This window comes from Scomber scombrus, chromosome 21 (genome assembly GCF_963691925.1).
Source record: "Scomber scombrus chromosome 21, fScoSco1.1, whole genome shotgun sequence".
Classification (NCBI taxonomy): Eukaryota; Metazoa; Chordata; class Actinopteri; order Scombriformes; family Scombridae; genus Scomber; species Scomber scombrus.
In genome coordinates this window covers 22354646-22376638 of record NC_084990.1, presented here as the reverse complement: position 1 = coordinate 22376638, position 21993 = coordinate 22354646, and the positions used below count along the sequence as shown (strand labels likewise).

The 21993-nt window shown below is 41.3% G+C and overlaps 2 protein-coding genes across 2 annotated transcripts in view; one reads left to right on the top strand and one right to left on the bottom strand.

The window, feature by feature from the left end:
- thrab (thyroid hormone receptor alpha b) overlaps positions 1-1878 on the top strand; it is a 140131-nt gene extending 138253 nt beyond the window's left edge. The window contains exon 11 of the mRNA XM_062442041.1: positions 710-1878. Within this exon, the coding sequence (XP_062298025.1) occupies positions 710-960 (251 nt within the window). The 3' untranslated portion in view covers positions 961-1878. The remainder of the gene's footprint in view (positions 1-709) is intronic.
- nbr1a (NBR1 autophagy cargo receptor a) overlaps positions 1-21993 on the bottom strand; it is a 504698-nt gene that overhangs the window by 167685 nt on the left and 315020 nt on the right. The window lies entirely within an intron of this gene.

Below are 21993 nucleotides of genomic sequence, written 5' to 3'. Positions count from 1 at the left end.
TCAGTTTTGGATGCAAATAAAGAAAGTGTTCATAAAGGTAACACAGTGATAAAGCTCACATGATATCTACATGTTATTAAAAAGTAAGAGAAAAAATGTAACCAAATATGTGAAATTAAAGTAGGAAATAAGATAAGATGAGTATTAAATATGTATATTTTAATTATTTAGGATTTTTTTTAATTTAATGCTTCACAGATCTCATTTAAGGTTTGCCTAACGCTGCAATTTAATTCTTAGTTATGTTTATTATTATTATGATTATTATTGATTTAATTAAGGATTCAGACAATACGTTTATTTTATACTGGGTTCAGTATTCAGAAAATGCTAAATAAAACCATAATGCATGACAGTACATACGGCATATCTTAATGGTAATCGTGCGTGATAACACATGAAAGTGTTCACTGAGCTGACTGATTTTCCTGCCAGGATGTTGACATGTTGTCAGAATTATACTGAACTGATGATTGCTTATGCACTCATTTGCAAATGCTCTCCATCCCTCCTCCACCTCCTCCCCCGCTCCTTCTGTGCATCGCTCATCCTCCATATCTTCTTTTCCCTCTTCCACTCCCTCCTCCTCTCTTTACATTCCCCCCCTCTCACTTATCTTTTCCTCTCTTACTTCCATCTGCTTCCACCTACACCCACTCCTCCTCTCACCTTCACTCTTCCTTTCCCCCTCCCCCCCCGCTCCCCGCAGACCGCTCCGGGCTGACCTGCGTGGACAAGATCGAGAAGTGCCAGGAGACCTACCTGCTGGCGTTTGAGCACTACATCAACTACCGCAAGCACAACATTCCCCACTTCTGGCCGAAACTCCTGATGAAGGTGACAGACTTGCGGATGATCGGGGCGTGCCACGCCAGCCGCTTCCTTCACATGAAGGTGGAGTGTCCCAACGAACTCTTCCCGCCGCTCTTCCTTGAGGTCTTCGAGGACCAGGAGGTGTGAAACTCAGTTGCCACCGCGCAAAGGGAAGCGGAAATTGGGGCAAACTGGGAGATGGGAAGGGCCATCATGTTTAATGGGGGAAGGATGGAGGGAGAGTCCTCTTGGCAGGAATCTGCATTTCTCCGACATCGTATTCACAGTTTTGTGGTTTAAAAACTGGAAACAACAAAAACAGAAACAACACACCAGCAACAGGAGTCAAGCAAACAGAGGATTTTGTTTTTTGAACACCCTCTCCTCCACCTCTTTCTCCTCCTTATACTTACCCCTGTTTTAAAATCCGTGTGGGGGCCCTTCTGTCTGAGCATGATGTCTTATCTAGTAAGAGTTGTAGCCATTTGCCAAGACACGTACACAAAAACACACAGCACATGCACATACACATACACACACAGCCGCAGCCTGTTCCACCTCAGTTCCTCAGAGCAGCGCTCTTAGCAGGGGTCCACCCCCCCTCTCTGGTTCTTTGTAGCGGCCACAGATACACATCTGTTTTGAAGCCCGTGTTTCCAGCTCCCATGCTGGCCAGCACCTCACAGTATTATTTCTGAATAAGTGTTAAGGCAGTAATTCAGAAAATATGGACGATAGTGACATATTATTGCTCACAGTCACGCAATCAGTAGACACTGCACATTGAAATTTCAGCAGATGCTTTTAGCATGACTCTGGTGTATAATTGCTGTAGTGAAGCAGAGCTACCAGACCTACTTATTTTCAATTCCTCAAATCAATCTGAGCCGTTACAGCTGTTTATGGAGCTTCTTCTTCTTAGATCCCAGTGAAACCGGTGCTATATTTATACAAGGCTACTCCAGTTTTATGAAATTGTGTTGTCTACCTTTGAAAAACGTGCAGACCATGGCTCCATATCTACCTTCATTTTTTGTCATTGGACCGGCTCCTGTGACATACAGTGCGCACGCACACTCGTACACACACACACACACACACACACACATGTACACGTACACACACACACAGAACACACGCGCGCAACACACACATGAGCAGACTTGCCTTGTCATTGTCCGAGCTGCTTGTGCCAGCAGCCTACCCTCTTATGAATGACAATTAAGCCCTTCTCTCTCCAAGAAAGAAAGAAGAGAGGGGATTAGGAAGAGGGACACTTTGAAGGAGAGAGGAGGGAGGAGCAGGGAGGAAGTAAGATTTAATAGCTGGATTCAGAGGCAGGGGTCAGAAATAAATCTCCCACACCCAGCCTCCAAGGAGGGTTTGAATAGCAGCAGCCACCAGCAAGGCAGCAAAGCTCATTTACACATACACACACTCACTCTCTCTCTCTCTCTCTCTCTCTCTCTCTCTCTCTCTCTCTCTCTCTCTCTCTCTCTCTGTCTCTCTCTCGCTCGCTCTCTCTCTTTCTCTCGCTCTCTCTCACACACAAATATAAACATGAAAACACACACATCACCTCAGAGTAACATGAATGCCTCATTTTACTGTATGCACTGCATGACAGTGTTGATATACAGCCCTAACCTGCAGGGTTTGTACAGAGTCCTCTCCTCACAGACTCAGCTCAGTGTAGGCCCTCCAGGATTCCATACACATTTGCCTTTTTTTTACCATGGGCATCACTGAGAGCAGGCAAACGCCAAGAAGGCTACCATTTACCTCAAAGTGGACACACCCCCAGGCTGAGGCAGCAATACTGCCCCTGTGGTGTCAGGCACTACCTCACCTCTGTGGACACAGGGCAGCTGCCCACAGCCTACACACAGACATACACCATTCAAGTTGGGGCATGTGTAGATTAACACACAGATGTGCATGATTTTTTTTTTTTGTGTAGGTGCACACTTGTAGTCATGGAAAGACAAAAACACTCACGGCATAAACACACACACACACCCTCAGTGCTATCACTTGGTTGAAATGAAATACCACTGAAGACAGGAGGGCCAGCCATCCCTGTGAGAAGGGTTTTACCGACTCCAGGGAATGGCACCCATTACATTCGGGTTATCTCTTTTTGTTATATGGGACCAAGTGTCATCTTTTGAAATTTGGATTTACCTGTTTCTGTCAAAACAGAAACCGACTCATTGAAGCGACGAAGGACAGTGTGGATGTACAGCCCAGCTGACACCCATCTGAGCAAGCAGCAAGAGGATAGATTACAGAGTAACTGCAAACCCTTGGTGGCCACGCCCGTTGAATTAGCATGCATAGAAAGGGCCGTTTCCTTCTGCATCATGGCGATCTTACACTGTACTTATGATGGCTGCCATTGGATTTTTATAAAAATTTCATTGAGATAAGCTTTCTTTCGTGCATGGACAGTGCATTAGATGTAAGAAGCTGGAATGTTATCAGCAGAAATTAAGCCTGATCGGCAGCAACTAAAAATCTCTTTTAGTCTTATGCACTTTGCCAATGCTCACCACTATAACAGTAGTATCCCACAGCAAATATCCATGGCAGATATCGCAGTGTACCAGCCAAAAAAACCATTCAAGAATGTTGATCTGATTATAAAAGCCCACTCTGTTCATTCCAATTCTGGGGCCAAGCCAAATCTAACTGGGTTTACCACTCTTATAAGAAGAGAATGAATGAAAAAAAAGAGATTAAGAAAATCTATTTTATATCCGATGCCAAGCAGTAGTTGATAGCGGGTACTTGTACAGGATGGGTATTCTGCACCCCATCAGGAGTACCGAAGCAGAGGAACGTGTGGCAGGGATCGTGGGTAATCGTTACGGATGGCCAGGCCGAACTGCTTCAAACATCTGGAGCAACGCTGGGAGGAGGGAGGAACTGGAACGCCACCCTTGGGATACAACGGTGGAGTCTGGTCTGACTCTCAGAAGAACCCCCCCCCCCCCTTCCACAAGCACATCATCACCACTTCCAGAGATCCACAGCCCACCCTGCCCTACCCCTTTCTATGCCCTTTCTTGAGCCTAGCTCAGACTGAATTGCACCCCACCAACCATTATAAAACCCCCACCTAGCTAGGCTGGTGGGAGTTTTTGCACTACTGCAGCAGCTCTCTCTCTTCAGCCCCTTACTCATTCAAGTTTAACCAAGATCAATTGTTGGTTTACACATTAGCCCCCCCCCCCTTCCTCCCCTACACTAAACGCACCCCTAAATGGGCATCCTGACCCTCTGTATAACAGAGGCTTGCAGTTGCAGTGGGCTCAGTCCCAAACCTGTCCCATTGTCAGTATTAGACCAACAGTACATCACCACCACCCCTTAACCAACCGGACACCGGCTGGAGAGAGGTCCCTGCGTAGGAGGGTGGGGGGCCCTTTGTAGCACTTACTCATTCTCCTTTAAGTACTCATTTTCCTCTCATCCTTCCCATAGTTGAGTCAGCCTGGTGACATTTCAAATTCCAACACCCTCCCCTCCATCATCATCATCATCCCCTCTCATCTTCCCTAAGCACCCTTAGTTATTTTACTCCCCCCCCAAAGTTTGGCCCAGAATCATTGACACCAAACAGGATCCAGGCCTCTCCCTTGTGAGACAAGGCTGGCCATAACTGCCCTTTTAGAGCGGCGCCACCGAATGAATGTGAACGGCAGAATAAAAAAGCAGCAGCGACGGGAACAACAGACTTGAGCGGCGAGAATGTGAGGATGGGGAGAGGAGAAGAAGAAGAAGGCGCGGGACAGGAGACGGAAAAAAGAAAGAGGAGGGCCCTCAAACCCTCACTGCCATCATTGACATGGGCGTGAGAGGGTGATGTGGCCGGTTGTTAGAGACGATGTTAACGAACACTCGGAAGAAGGGGAGATGGCGATGTAGGGATACGTGCACGTCTCCCCTTCGGTCCCTTACAACAACCCCACATGAGCCCTCGTTCCCATGCCAGCTGACAACCCCAAATGCCCCCTTACCCCCAACCCCCCCCCCTCCTAAACCCCTCAGCTCCTTCCAAAAAGGATAATATCCAACTTTTCATATGGTGAGGATCAGAAAGAGATCCCTTATTCCAGAGATGCAGGTTTGGGATTCCAACAGATCTTTGCAAAAGAACTGAAAAAGAGAAAAAGAAAAAAAACCTATTGATGTCCTTTGTTCTCGTGAGCTGACTGGGTATGTGTGTGTGACAGTAAGGGTTATAATGCTGCTTTACCTTCTGAGTCTGATTTAGATTAAGAAAAAAAAAGATATATGAAATGATTATAAATCCATAAAACAAAATGAAAAGAGATGACTTTTTAAAAAAAGAGACTCCTGAACAAAATTATTGGAGATTTTTTTGTTTGTTTTCATTTTATCATTGTTTTCTTATTTTTCTGTTTGTTTTTTGACGCTTAAACTGCTCTGTGTAAAAGAGGAAAAAAACAGCTGTAGTCACTTTTTGACCATGCGTGCAGTGTAACATAGAAAATATTTCCCTTCTTTTTCACATCTATAGTTTGTGTTGATAAGCCAACTGATCTGTTTGTCTGTGTGTCTGTCCAGTTGTCCGTCCCCTTTTATCAGGAGGAATTTACAACCAACAAAACAGGAATTTCTTTTTTATATTTTTGTTTCTTTTTTTATGAAAAATACAACTTTGGAGAAAAGAAAAACACAAACAGGAAAAAAATAATGCAACAGAAAAACTGAAAATACAAAAAAAGAAACTGAAACACAATCTTGTCATACCTCACACAACACAAAACTCAAAGGAACTTGGGAGGAGTCATATTTTGCAGGCACATGTGAAAGTTCAGAGATGCATATATAGATTTAAATGTATATGTTAAGATAATATGTGCTTGTGTGTACGCATCAGTAGAAGTTACAAAAAGACTCTTCCCTCAAGCTTTGGCGCTCTCTATCTTATCGATTCGGTTCTAAGATGACAGGAGACGAAATGCGAACAGGAGAAAATGTTCAACGACATTCGAGATCATCTCCTAAACGTGAGCGCTTCTCCAACTTAAAGGCACAGTCTACAGACAGTATCTTAAAATGTGAATGGGCCCAGAGACTGAGGGATCATGACTTTTGTAATGGCTGAGTGTTTTATGGTATTGAATGTAGCTGACTGGAGGGGGCTGGACCTGAGCCCGGCACCCACAACCTAACTTCCACGCACCAGCAGAAAGGATAGTGGTGTCACATAGACGTTACAAACAACCAACAAAACAGAGAATATATATTGCCCGTCTGCAAGGTGCAATACTATGTTATGTATTTTTATATGTTTTCTTTTTTGTTTTTTTGTTGTTTTTTTAGGTTATTTTCATTTAAATTACATTTTATTTTGGCCATAACCAAGGATGTAAATACAGAAACATACAACACTCAAGATTTATTGCAACAAAGTAAATTTAACAACTCCATCCCACTGTCATGTTAGAGAAAAACAAAAAGCAAAGTAATGTGTAATGCTTCATACATTTGTATGTGTGCACTCTCACATGTGCATGCGGATCCATATTCAGAAGTGCCCCATGACATTAATCATAAACCCTGTGCCTCCTCTTGTTTGCAAAGAGATAGATTCTTACCCAACGGATTCTCACCATGACATGACATGCTACACATGAATGCCTATAGTTTTGTGTGTGTGTGTGTGTTTGTGTGTGTGGGTGTGTGTGTGTTCACCTATGGAATCAGATTCAGTTTTTTTTCTGACTATCGATGTGAGTGTTCCCAGCAGCCACAGTGGCGTAAAGGTCAGGAGAGCGCTGGGATTGTTTTGTAGACTTAGTGGGGAGGTCTGGGGAGGGAGATAAGTGCAAGCAGGTTATTATTTAGCACGAATGTTTGCTAACCTGGCTGCTTCACACTCACATCATAGTTGGAGTCCAAAACAGATTTCTCCATTTGTTCACAGAACCCATTGCCTCCGAGAAGCCAGCCCTAAAAATCTCACAAGCTCAAGTTTTTTTTTTTTTGCTACATCCCACGAGGACCAATTGAGCAGAAACCCTGAATTAGTTTACACCAGGGACTAGTATAAGCCCCATTTTCGGTCATCATTTCAAGAGTTTTATACCCAGATTGAATCCAGATGCAATTTAATACTTTAATTTACACTTAGCCACTTCTACTCTGCATTGGCCAGATCACAAATCCCAGATGGTTTTTTTCCAGACTTTCATGCCAAATGCCAAAAGTGCCAGAAGAAGAATAACTAGTGCACTCTAGCAGTTTAGTCACAACTATTAACAGTTAACAACAGTCCATAAACTCATACAGTCACATTGATGAATTTCATTTATGGAGTGACAAAAAGTTTAATCGTATCCGGAGGCTCCTATTCAGGCATAACATCAATGCTCTGTCACCCATGTGGGTCATACAACGGTCAGCCTGGTCAGTGATCAGATGAGGGCTACAGCACAGTGAGACTTTTATATGTGTTGCTTTCCAATGACAGCTATTTTTAGTGTAGTTTCAGTCCAACTCCTGCTGCCATTATCACAGTAGACAAACCCTGTAGAAACGTAAAGCAAGCATTCACACCTTTTTGGAAACCCAGTAGCTAACTGATCCACCCAAGACACATGAAGTGACTAAGTGTAAATGGAGTCAACAATTTGAACTGGGTGCAATATTTGGTTTTCAACTGGCTAAAGCTTAAAGTAAATTGGTCTATGCCCATTTATGACTCAACTTGAGTTTTGCCAGACCACAACAAGCAGAGTGAGGTTTTCCAGGCTGGCTTTACGGGTTTCAGAGCCCGTCCTTCCATAGATATTATGATCCTGGTTTATTCTAACATGTTGACACATTGGACAAGGGTGGAGATTGTCTGTGATGTTTTTTTGGTTTTATGGTTGTCTGGTCCCCTCCCCCCCCCTATGCCAAATGTTGTTTGTGAAGACATGCAAGTAGCAAGGTGTCTATGCAATTTCCCTCCAACTCCCTCCAAAAGACAAGCTCAACATAACAACAACGAGCCGGTCTTTGCATATGAAATCAAATTCGGCCTGGCTTGAATTCCAGAGGTTCTTTGCGAGACACGAAGACCCTTGCTTACTTTGTGTGGGCAAGGGTCCGGACTGCTTGGGTGAGCTGACCTTTAGCCCGGCTGAACGGCTGGTCCTCAGGGTCAGTACCTCTACCGATGTAGTCCGAGTCCCAAAGAACAAGTAGGAGGGGTACTGGGGGTGTTGTGGAGAATAAGGATACTACGAGATGTGATGTTTTTTGTAAACTGCTCAGAAAGTGGTGTGTGTGTATGTATATGTGTGTCATTTGGATGTTTGGGAACTACTTATCTCTACTTGATGCAATGCTCTCATCGTTTGGTGGGTAGATTCGATTCACGGCTGCAGAGCCTTAAATTCCAAGATTTAGACAAGCCCCTAAATTCACTCCTTCTGCAATATGTGTGAAGCTTTAATTTTTTCTATCCTGTGACCAAGCTAATGTAATATTAAAGAGCAGGTGATGTCTATCAGTGGGGTGTTAGTAGCATATGCAAGTTTACTTAACAAATCACCTCTGCTTTCAAGATGCAAGGAAATGACTCGATCTGATTTGAAGTCACAAATCTTTTTCAAAATAATTACGTCACCCCACTGAGATGAACATCTACAATCTGCTGACCATCAGTTGAACTTAAGCACTTAACTAAAAAGCACTTTGAATGACCCAAACCAACCCACAATAAGTGGTATCTTTGGTGGTAATAATTGCGAGAAAAAAAAAGAAAAAAAAATCAATTGCACCCAAGCCAAATGTGATTTGCACCATTTAATTAGTATAAACCATAAAATAAACACAGTTGTTGCCTTTGGGCAAAGGCAGTTAACAACTAATTATAAAGTTTACAACTATGTTTTAATGAAGTGCAATAACTAAGTGATTGAACCTTTTGTCTCATCAGATCTTTTTTATTCATTTGTGCCGAAATAATTTCATGGTTGCTTTTTTACAATGTGCCCACCCGTGAGAGCATTGGCTAGCTTACAGACCCACTCCACGCGCACACACACACACATGCACACACACAAACACAGACCACTTTTTGTGACTGGGTAAAGGAAGCTATTGAAGGATTCTCTCAGGTAAAAGAACATTTTCTAATAAATGATGATGAACCTTAGATGAAAAACCATTGTTAGCTCATCTTTATTTGTCTTCTCAATTTTACAAATCTGCCATGAACCTTTTTTTCTTCTCTGTGTTTCATCCTGGGCAAGTGTCAGGATGTAAAGGTGTACGTTGTAGACATCCAGGTTTCAAGGAATTGGACCCTGAGTCTACATCAACCACAAAGAATCATGCCCTCATTGCTTTCTTCACCATGAATGAGAACACATTTCTTCAAGTGTGGAGAGTGTCGTGTGACTGTCTGTTGGTTTTGTTTGGTTGGGAACGTTTGTGAGGTTTGGTAAGGTTGCCCCTTATGGAAGCCCATTACTGCCAGAAACATAATAAACAATTTGTTTTCTTATGTCAAAATCATGAAATAGGAAGTTGCCATTTTTGACTTAGTATCTCACAGTTTAACTTAAGATTTGTCACATAATATTGACTTTCTATATCAAAATTATTACTTGCTATATCATGTTTTTCATTACTTAGTATTTCATAATTTTGTGTCACAATCTCATAATTCTGATGTACTAAGGATATTTTTGTTTTTACCATCCTTACATTTCTTCCTTGGCAGAAGTGGGCTTCCATAGCAGCGTGAAGAAAAACACAAGATTTATTTTTCTTTATTTTATTCAGGCCAGCCTTTTTTTATTTCAAAAGTCCAGCTGGAGCATGTGATCCTAAATAAATCACAGTTTGACTTTTTTCATAAACACGTGCCAGAGCGTACAAAAGCAAATTCAGCCCTTACTGTCAGTGAAAGTCCAGTCATTGCACTTTCTCCCTTTACGGTCAAAGTGCCAGCAGCAATACCCAGCTCTTTCTCACCCAGTCGGCTAATGGTGTACATACAGCAGTACATGGCTCTCATCCAAGGCAGGCACCATCCACCCTCGAGGGCGCAGGGCGGGGGTTGAGGAGGGGGGTTGGGGGCAGAGGAACTGCCTTTGTTCCTCCGTCCACTGGCCTGCTCTATTTCAGTGTTTACTGTTTAACTGTGATGTACTGAAAGGTTGGCATGGCTAAAACCAAGGCTGTGCATGTATATAGATGTGTGCATGTGAATGTCAGCGTCCATGTTCAAGTGAGAGAACTGTTTTCTGTGCGTGTAAGTGTGTGAACGCTTTGCTATGAATGTCTGTTGTGCTGATATCTGATCGACCTGCTTCGCTTTCCCTCCCGAACCCTCAAAAGCACCTTTTAAGGCCAAGGTACATGACGGAAGTCTGTAAAACAGAGTGCTGTCATAGACTTGTATTATTTCCTTCGAAGAATGTAACTAATATTGTGTTCAGCAGGCTAACCGAGAGCAAAGAGAAGGGGTTTCTTGGGAACCATTTATATTTTAGGGTAGTTGCAAGAGATTAAAACTGAATTGCAAGTGTTGTAGGTCCCATGCATGCAACCATGCAGACAGTTATTCAGATAAAAAGGCTAAATGAGCAGTTGTTGCATTGACTCCTCATAGCAGCATTTTATTTGTTCTTTAATACTAGAGACTGCCAAATAGTTACCCTTTCTCAACAATAATCATAAAAAAAACATTAAATTCCTCACATTACCATATGCAACTACAGGTTTTGACAGGTATTAACATATTTAAGTGAATTCACTATAAAAGTGATTAACTTAATGTAATTTTGGTTACTGGAGCTCATGAGTTTTCAGTATTATGTTATAGTATTAATAAGTTAGGAGCAGGTATACACAATAAACAAACACCATAATAGCAGGACCTGTACAACAGTGCTGGTCTACAGTTCAGAGCATAGACTGTGTACAAAGATGGACATAGCAAGGCATGTTGTCGCCCACTGGTTTGCAATGGAGACAGTTTGAAGCCCAGAGTCGCAGCTTATTGTTGGCACCATCGTTTCCATTTGGAGACAGGACCGTCCAAATAAGGAGTGCGATGTGTTTCCTTTCCCTGCTGCCTCAGACCGAAGCTAAGGCTAACTTAAGCCAGGGCAGACTTTTGTTAACATTAACTAACTAACACAGCAGACATCACTATCATCATAACATTGAACTTACCGAAATAGTGCGACAGACAACACAACAGACTTCAGAGCTACTATTTGTCTTTAGATCTTAAGAACAGAGTAATACTTTCCAAAATAACCACCAGCACACTTACTTTGAGATTGAAACTGTAATGACTCATTGAACAAATGTATTGATTTAGCATTTCATAGAAGAAGTTGACACTTTTTGAATGGGGTCTATTGGAGTCAGGGACTTTTTGGTGCCAGCACCATCTAGTGGTAGTCAGTGGTACTGCAATTTTAAGGAATTTAAAGCCGTGGTTGTTGCCGCTTGGATCAGAGGCAAAACTGAGTAAAACACAACTCTAAATGTACTTACAGGCCCTGATATGCATTCACACCTTCTTACTTACAATTCATTTTTTCATGCTTATACATGACACTAGGCGGCAGGCTGTTGCCGCATTGACTCCTCGTAGCAGAATAACGAGAGCCAACAACAGCGCAAAACAGAACCCAACATCCTGCTACCACCTACTGATGTAAAGGTGGGAATACGTGTAATTATCATCCCTTGAAGTAGGTAAGAGATTAACAATAGTGTGAGTGGGTAATATTTGAAAAGAAAAAGCTCCCACAATCAGAACCTGCGCTGTTGTCCGCAGCTTACTGCCACGGTTGCAGTTCAAGGCTTTACAGTTTTGCTTCTCTTCCAGCTGATGGCCTTATCGATTGCTTTTGTTACCCTCCTCCTCTGGGGCATTGTTCTACACCATTTTTCATAGAGCACTGGGGGCTTTTTTATGAAGGCTTGCACTTAAAAAATGCAAGCTGGGGAGTTGGATATCTGGGAAAGAATGAATTAGTGGGTGGTAGCAGTTTAGGACTCCTGAGATAGATTTTTAGGTTATCGCTGCACACAATATTAAATGACTAAATCTAAGCCAATATCACCTTTGTGGCCACATTAGTGCTACAGAAAAATCAGTAGGGAATAGTTAAGCCTGTGAGCAAAGTGCCAAATCTGCTTATTGAGCTCACCATCAACCTCAGACTGTTAATTATTATTATTATATTGTTGGAACATAAAGATTCATGTCCAGACTGTTAGTTTTTTTAAATAGTGACTGTTAAATTTTGTTTCATAGTCCACGCTTTTATGAAATGCTTGTTAATGGCTGAGTAAGAGACAATGTGTGAGATAACACCCCATCCATAATCCAGTGGCACACATAGAGGTCTATTCACTGCTCTGCACTACAATCTGGCCATCAGACATTATGAACAGTTTTTAGTGGACACAGACATTGTCCTGTTTTGGGAACCTTACCTAGTGCACCAATTTCCAGGCAAGAACTAAGAGCACTTACAGGTGATGTTGAGGCGTAAGCTTGAGAGTTGATTGGTTTAGTGTTGCTCAGACTATCTACAAGGAGATTTGAAGTCATGGGGATATTTTTGTAAACGGACGGGAATATCACATGCCTAGACAGCTAAGAATGTACACAAATTAGCTCATTGTTTACTAGTATATATCAATCAGAGATAGAGATTAGAGATTAGTTCAATTATGTGGATTGTGTTGTAGTCTGAGGAGATCTGTGTTTATCAGTAAAATATGCAATATTTGTCAGGTTGATAATAAGGTTTTGAAATGGTTCAGAACTGCTCAGGTTTGATAAACTTGCCTCAAAAGGTGCTTTCCGTCCTCTTATCCCCCATGCTCTTGGTCCATTATGTCCCGTGTCCTCTGTTCTGCCAAACACCCTCGGAGCACATACGCTATCAGCTCTCTTGGCACATTCAATACACAAGCCTATTGTTGTATGCAAAACCGGATGAAACGCTCTCTGCTTGGCTAGCTTTAAAACCTAAAGAAAGGGATCAAATTATGAACCATTTTCCACTCAGTAGCAGGTCCATGCCACTTTATACAACACCAGCAAACCACCAACCACCACTTTTTTTAAGGCTGCATCTCCACTGGGACGTCGTTGTCTTTGTCGTACGACCTTTTTGCTCACACTGTTTACAACGGGAAGGACTCAGTGTTGCATGTACAGAAAGCTTGGCATGCTTACAGTGTGTTCGTAATAACTTGCAGCAAAAACACACAATGCTTCAAAGAGTGTTGATTCAGTGGTCTCTCCATCAGCAAACACCTGGTGGACTCAACAAGTCAAACAAGTTCAAGTCTTGTATGCAGCAGTTAGTCATGGTATATTTTTCCTTGTCAGACTCTATTTCAAGAGGGGGTTATGTTGTACAAATGTCTATGAACTAAATGTGTCTATATTCACTATTTTCCAATACACTGTCTCAAAAAATGATCTTCACACAGCTGTAAAGAAAAAAACAACAGGTGCATCAGAGAACATAAGATAAATCAAGAAAGTCAGCAATGAAGTTCATGAGAGGAAAAAGTAGATCTGAATGAACCAGCCAACAGGCTTTAAGCATTGACGATGTGCAGGAGTTTAGTCTGTCTTGATTTAACATAAATTAAGGCCACATGTGCTGATTTCAAGGTCTGGATGGTACATTTTAACACCTTTTGCAAATCTTGTGTGTCCAGATAATTTCAGCAATTTCAACCAATAGAAGCATGCTGAAGACAACCTCAAAATCTGGGAACGTGCAGCTCTCTCTGGGTTCTGTTTTTGATTTGTTGTTTCTTTTGCAATCTCTATTGTCCTATTTTCTCAAGGACGCTGTTCAGCTTGCTCTGTATATTTGCAACTAAGGAAACACACGCTCTAAATTCACAACTTCAAACCAGCAGTTTACAAAACTTGCGAAAACTCAATTAGAGTACATGCAAATTAGCTAATACATCTACTTTTCTTACTTTTATATCACTCCTTCAAGAGTTCCTCACTTCACTGTGACTGCAGAGGCTGCTGGAAAAAAACTATGATGTGTTCTGCAGATGCTCAGGGGTCACGACCCATCCGGTCAGGGTCAGGGTTTGTAGGGAGGGTGCCAAAGATGGGATGTGAGGTGTTTTTGTCAGTTTCGTTGAAAGCGTGTCGACCTGTTGTCATCAGCTCTCCATGCAAACTATAAGCCAGGCAAATCCCATGTGACTCTTTAAGACAACTGGGAATAACAAAATGCAAGAGACTGAAGCAAAGCTGTCACATGTTCTGATGCAGGACTAATCATAGGAAGATGTTTGCAATCAAACCCGCTGGATGGCAGACAACTGTTTGAGCAACTTACAAGATATGTTAAAGAAACATAAAACACAAATTACTCTAGCTCCTTTCATTGAAGTTGATAAAAACTATGTTATATTGGTGTTAAACGAGTGTAAAGTAACAAAACTTAACTTATTAGGGAAAAGTCTCTAAAACAATACAAAGCAGGATGCTGTAGGATTTCTTTCCCGTTAACTGACTGCTGTTGAGCAGCACTTGATTCAGTGGGGGCGACCTGCACCATTTTTGATTTTACCTGCTTTGTATTTACTTGCTTTGTTCCTTCGCACTCACCTAACGCCATTTGTCTGCTGAGAAGATTGCCCACCATCCGAGCAGTTTGTATTTTACGCATTCTTCATGTAATTCATTGTGTGAGTCTATGATTGATTGAAATGTGCAGGTTTGTGCACGTCATGGTCCTGGATCAGGGCTGGACTGTTATATGATAAAGGGGGGTTCTGGAGAGAATGAGATGCCAAAGGGAAATTTAAAAAAAATCAGATGGAAGTCTGTTGTGAAATAAAACACTGTGCTTTCAGGAAATAGAGTTTGTAGGTACATCCTCAGCTAGGGCTGCGAAACAATGGATGGAGAACAGAGTACACAGGGAAACACATGGCCGTTCGCTGTACTGAGAGTAGACATCTCTACTTCCGTCTCTATCTAGAGGTGCCGGATCTTCATATATTTTCAGGGTAACACAGAGAGTAGAGGAAAGTATTTCAAAGTTCATTCAGTGTATTTTTCTGTGACTGACTGGACTGCAACATACAGGATACTGAGTAAATGGCCCTGATGCTATAAACCACCATAGAACTAGAGCTAGACGATATCTGCAAGTATTATTTGAACCAGGTTTCGTTCTTAGCTGCTCTGTTTCTGTTTTTATTTAACTCTCAAATGACGTCAATGTCACAGGCATACTAATCAAAGGAACAATATTCAGGATTCATTCCAGACGAAGCACAGGGGCAAACAAACATGCAAGGACACACAGTTAAGCTTTAGGCAACGCTCTGGGCTAAATGAATACATTTTTTTTCTTTTTCTTTTTTAAATGAACACACATGCGCAGGAAAACCTCCTAATATCTACTGTGATCTCCTCTCACACCACCCACACCACCTTTTATCACACCAAACCCTTTCTCACCTGGACCTGTCTTCCCCGCAACTATACCCAATCCCCTGCTGATCCTGAGCACTCGCCAACCCCCCCTCCCTTTTTTTTTTTTTTTTTTTACCTCCCTCTCCTCCTCCTCTTCCTCCTAACATGAGTCCAGTGGGTGGTGTGATGTCAGGTTTTTGTGGTGGGCTGCTTATGACAGGTCCAGACAATCAGCGTGTTTGTAAATGTCAATGTGTGATTTTCAAATCTTTGTTTATGGTCAGGGTTTTAAAGGAAGATATTTTTATGGTAATTGTCGCTGGTCTATTTTACTATATATTTATGTAATAAATATGTGACTAAATTTACATCTCACTGGCTCTTTGGTCTGTTATTGGCTCTCAGTCCTCCAACTACATCATGTTCTGGAAGGTTTTCTTTAATGGACTAATAAATGAAACCCACAAAAACTTTTCCTCTTGTTATCAACTCATTGTCTCTGTGTTATATGCAGCTGTGCATGTTTGAGGAGAGTAATTTTAGGGTTTTTATTGACTGAACCAGTTACTACTACTGGTCTGTCATGATTATAGTGCACACCTGCATCCCAGAGTGGTAAAAATAGAGATTAAAGCTGCTATTTTCTTAATAAATCATTCTAATTCTTCATAATTTCAATCAGTATTTCACTCTGAATTGATAATTTGGACAGCAAAAAAAGCTCAAATCTAATTATCACTACATCAACACTTCCAAACCGTGTTCAAACATGCTCTGCAGTGTTGTCGCAGGTTTTAGTAATAATAGATGAAAATGTAAATGTCCCCGTGTACCATAATCCAAGATGAGCACTTAATCCTACTTAGATTGAGGCCAGCTATGTTTGTCGGTATGCGAGCACCTCCCTTTGGTGAAAAATATTTGCATAATTGAAAAACAATGTTCTTCGCAGTTACACGTGGCAAAAGAATATAAACTCTGTGGGCTGAAATAATGGCTAAATGAGGAGTAAACAAGGTTTGTCTGGTTTAATCAGTGTCAGAGTGGAAAGACAGGCGCTGGCAGCACTGTTCAGTTCATCAGCACATGTCACAGCACATCCTGTCCGACTTATTGACAGATCAAATCAGATGTCTCTCAGAGTACTGTGAGGTTTCCCAGTGAGAGACAGCTGGTCACAAGGTTATGACTGCGAAACTCGAAGTGATTTGTCGTCACAGTTGGAAAGGTTGTGGGTCTTGCACGCTTATAGTTAATATAAAAACCTAATGCAGTGGTTCTCAGATGATGTTTTATTGCCCCTCAGTGAGTTTCAGTCTATTTTGTTTTACTAAAATGCCGGAGGGGTAGAAAACCAATCAGCATCACTACACGTACCTTGTAAATCTGCATGTCATGGGTTTATGATGCATGCTTTTGCTGCAAGTTGGGGCAATTTGGATTAGGGTTATGAGGCCAGCAGCTCAGCAAATTGTGCAAAGCCTATTGGTAGCACCCACCTCCACCCCAACCTGTGATAACTCAGATATGGAGGAATATTTATTTATCCATGAAACCTGTGAGGTTGGAGGAAAAAAGGATTTATGACAAAATTAACCCAGGTTGGATTGTGACTTGTGACAAAAGAAGACTGTAAATGATTATTTGGAGTAAAGTTGTGAAGGGTCACTTGAGGGTGACATGTCCAGTCTTATAGTATATCGCCACCTGGTGGTCAAATAATAAAGAACATATTATTGCTGCTGTGCTGTGAAACCATCTTCAAAAGGACAGATTTGTTTACACCTACACCTACACCTACAACAAATTCCTGGAGACACATTTACCCATTTAGTATTATATGCAAAATAATACTACATGACACACATATTTGCAAAATTTAAGTGAGAGAAATAGTAAATCAATAAATTAAAACAGCACATTTCTTTAATGTACTTAGGAGGATAATTGTGGAATAAAAATGGGTTCAGCCAAACAAGCCGTAAACACAACACTGACACATTATCACCTTATAAAGTAGATATGGTGAATGTTTCAGCACACCACTACCTATTCACATCAAGCACCTATAGCATTCATTCTGATGATTCATTCTGAGTGATGTTTGTGGTCACCCAATGAATGTATGTTCAATATCCGCCTTTCCTTTTAGCTTTAATGGTGGTCTCCATCAACTCTCGAGGGAAATATCCATCTCCGTAGCTGCTAATTGCCCAGCTATGTTCACCAGCTTCTGCTCGTTTAGTGCTTGGTGGGTAGTGTGTCTCAGAGAGAGAAAAAAAACCCAGACTGGAGCACACTGATTAATACATTTGGTTTTCAATAGTGCAAAGAGACCAACGTTTCATCTCCACTATGTCTTCATCTGAGTCAAACTGAACAAAGACGTAAAGAAAATACATTTGTCAGAGGGTTTTTCTTTTTGCTCTAACAGCTGCCTGCTGCTGCTGGAAGAGCGGTGAGAGTGGTTGAAATTTAACCAAAAGCAGTAAAGTTGTAAAACCAAAATAAAGAGCTAAAATATGCTAAAATGCTCCATAGAGCTGTGAGAAGCTGCAGACTCTTTTTCACATGACACATAGTCATTTGAACCACTGCTAATAGACTATACTTTATAAATATTTATTATTGCAGTTTTAAAGACTGCAACTAACAAATATTCTTAGCTGACCCTTAATGTGGAATATCTGAAATACTAGATAAGGAGATTTTCTTCTTTGTTTTTCTTCTTCTTCTCCTCATCATAACTTTTTTGGCTTTCCCAGTGTCTCGTTGCACACTCTGAACTTTTAACATGGTCAGTTCCAAGACTCTCTTAATTAAGGAGTAACTGGAAGTCCTGTGAAAATATAGACTGTGATTCATGCTACACTACACTACAGTATATAACAGATAGTTGCTATAGTTGCCAGTGAGATGTCCACTCTGACTCCAGTTAACACCATAGTGAGTAATTAGGTCTGTGTAGCAGGTGATGTGAATGACTTGAAGGATGCACTTCCCCAAAAGGACAAACAGCTTTTTGTTCACTTGGCGAAGGCATTAGTGGATCTTTTCACATGAAGTCCGCCATGTGGGTGGAAGCTGTTGTGGGGGCTGTGATCTCACAAAGGCAGCTTTTTTGCCAACCAATCCCTCGCTAGCTGTTTGGACAATAGCCCAGCCCACTTCGAATCGCCCTCCTCCATTCCTCTCCCTCTCTCGCTCTCTTTCTCCCTCTCCTCATATGTGTACACACACCCTCTCACTCTCTCTCTCTCTCTCTAACACACACACATACACACACATACACTTCATGGTCCGTGCTCCGTCATAGCAGGAATTTTCCACTCAGCAGCAGGAGAACATTGCGGTCAGCTGTGCTGTCAATTGCAGTATATGCTCAAATCTCAAAGACTGTTTGCAGACACCATTTTTCTTCCAACTTGCTTTTTCTGGTTTTCTTCACATCACGATAGTTACACGTATAACACGCAGCCACAGCTGCACAAACACGTGGTGTACGGTAGTGTATAGCAGATTTTTTTTTTTTAATTCTTTACATAAATAAAAAAACAAATTACTTCATGCAAACCTAAGCATGTGTGTTTAGCAGGACAGTGGAGCAGAAGAATGCAAATCCAACTACTGGGACCCATGGGAGAGAGGACGGCCTACTAATACCTCTCCCCCTTCTCCCCCTCGGCCTCTTTCACTCTCTTGTACAAACACTCTCTCCTTCTAAAGAATCTTACATGGATCAGCTCCAACAGTAGCTCGCTTTTTTTTCTCCTCTCATCTCTATTTCTCAGTCTCTCTAATCCCCACAATCGCTGCCTCTTTTGTACCGTAACCATTCACCATAGAAATCATGTATAACTCTTACAAAACATTAAGGACAGCGATGTGTATACAGCGTGTGCTCTGTATACATTAGAGACCTCTTACATGAGTGTGAGCACACGCCCCCTCCCTCCCTCCCTCCTCTTCCTGTTGCCTATACATTGCCCTGCTTCCTTTCAAATCAGGTCAGGTGAGGACGGCAGAGTAGAGTGAAAGAAGTGTCCTCAAACAGCCCCCTCAGTGAGAATATATACATGATGTTGGAGGCCTACGTCACAGACTGGAAGGAAAAAAGAAAAAGTGGGTTATTCGAGGAACATTTATATAAACATTGGCTGGATCTGTAGCAAAGTCCGTAAATGGACAGACGGAGGAAATAAAATAATTAAAGACCATCTAAATATACAATATGACCAAATGTGTTTGGACACACATATCCACATATTATGATGTAGGTAATTTTTGGTTCAGGGCTGCTTCTCATGGCTTGGGTTAGACTCCCAGTTTAGGAGATAAGCCAATCACGTTCTTCACAATGGTGAGATTAGTTTAAAAAAAATAAAGATAATTAAAGATTCAATATAAAGCCTCATTTAATATTGTCATTTCCACTGTTTATAGCCAAATGTATATGGACACACATGTCTACATACTATTATGTACTTTTGGTTCAGGGCTGCTTCTCAATCACACTTTGGGACATACGCCAATCACGTTCTTCCCAAGAGTGAGATTAGATCAAAGTCAATTTTACGCAGCCAGTTTTTGAGGTAATTTCCCACCTAAACATGGGAGACAGGGTTTTATCACCCAGCAGTCTTGGCCGGTGTAGCAGCAGATTAATGCTCCTCTTGGAGTGAAATGTTATTTCAGTCATTTATGAGTGTAATGCTCAGATGTCCACATATTTTTGGACATAGTGTATAAAGTCTGAACTTTTGGCAGTACTTAAATCTAAATTGGATTGCATGAATGTGTTTATTTACACTAGAATTACTTCATGAATTATAGTCAAAATGTTTTTTTTTTTACTATGAAAGTATCCAAAAGTCTAAATAAGTTCCAGGTTATATTTTGAACAGAGAAATACTTGGGTGGAAAAAACATGCACTGAATTGGAGAAAAAATTCATGTGGGAGCACTGATGAAAAAACGTCCCAGGGTGGAAGCTTTTCTGGAAGAATCCATTACTGCCTCAGTCAGCACATGAAGACATGAAGACATTTTTAAAGAAGCGAAAGTGGAAATGCAAAGTGAAGCAAAAATAATTAGCAAAGATTACAGAGGATAAGTGCTCATCTAGCGCAACATAGCGTGCAGCATGCAAGGATTAACTCCTTCTCTAAATTATAAAATGTCAGAGGTTGACACATGCGAGAATTTATAAAAAAAGGTTTGCACTAGTTTGATAAATAAGATCTGTGTTTATAGATTGGGTAATGAGGATTCAATTTAATAAGGAGATTAGAGGTGTGTGTCTTGGAGGCGAATACACCAACAGAATGAAGGGAGGAACGTGTAGAGTAAACTGGAGGAGGAAAGTGTGTGTGTGTGTGTGTGTGTGTGTGTGTGTGTGTGTGTGTGTGTGTGTGTGTGTGTGTGTGTGTGTGTGTGTGTGTGTGTGTGTGTGTGTGTGTGTGTGTAGGAGCATCCATAAATTCAAGGAGGTAATGATGGAGGTGGTTATGAAGAGGGTTATTTTAGGACAAGGGGGAGGAGTGATATCACCCAGTATAACAGCATGTAGCCTCCTCTCAACATAAACACCACTCTTTTCACAATATGTTATGATGACCCTGTCAACTCTCAAGCTCCAATTTTGTAATATCCCCTGTAAATCTCCCGTATTTCCCTTTATTATTTAGCTATACAGAATCCTAACTTGCTGATCCACAACTGTCCAGCAGTTGGCAGCATACAGCAAGCAGCATCCTCATCCTCTATCTTCTTCTTCTTGACTTTTCTCCACTTTATTTTAGCCTAAAACGAAGGTTGAACAACTTAACTCAACCTTCTTGTTCTGAGATTAGAGCAAGACAGGCAGTAAAGGTAATAAGATTTCTAGAGCTAAGAAACCCTTTTTGTGATGTAAAATTATGGTCAGGTGGAGATCCAAGAAAATCTCCCTTGTTTTTAAAGCCTAGTGTTGACAGGTATGGTTAGTGGTCGTGTACTTAGAGGAGAAAAGATGATCTCTGTGGTACGGACAGATGGTGACCGTCTCCTGACCTTGTTAAAAACCCAGATAAGTGAAGCTTCAGGCCTGACCTGCATGGGTAAAGACTGTTTTTCACCCATCATTACAAGCTGTTCATATGGCAAAATGAAATGACATTTGTTAAGTTAGTCTTCTTCATATTCCTCTCAGTGTCCTGCCAGGGGTCATGCATCCTCAGCAGATGTTAGCCTCTCTCCTGCTGCTGAGGCCCAGTGGCTTGTTGTCATTACTGTGAGAGATGGTGACCCACATTACATCTCACATCTTTCCTCCTCAGTGTGTCACCACTGTGCTGCCAAAGGTGCATTTCAAAGATTTTTTGACCCATAAAGTTAAAAAAAAATCTTTTGGAGTCAGAATTTCCTGCTTATTTGTGTTGCCTTGGTGACAAGATTATACATTCAAATTTTGGAGATTCCTGTTTGTGTTTGCTTTAATCCATTTACTCTATGTTTAAATCTCTTTTATTTCACTTTACTTCATAATTATGATTATTATAGCGTCTAAATCTATTTTATAACATTTTCATCATTTGCATTTCTAGTGTTTTTTTTACTGTTCATTGTCTACTCTTTTTCTGTCTATTATTGGCCTAAATTGCACTAATCTCAAAGATGTTATACAAATAACATTTGACTGATCGACTAAAACACAGAAAAGTAGCTGATCA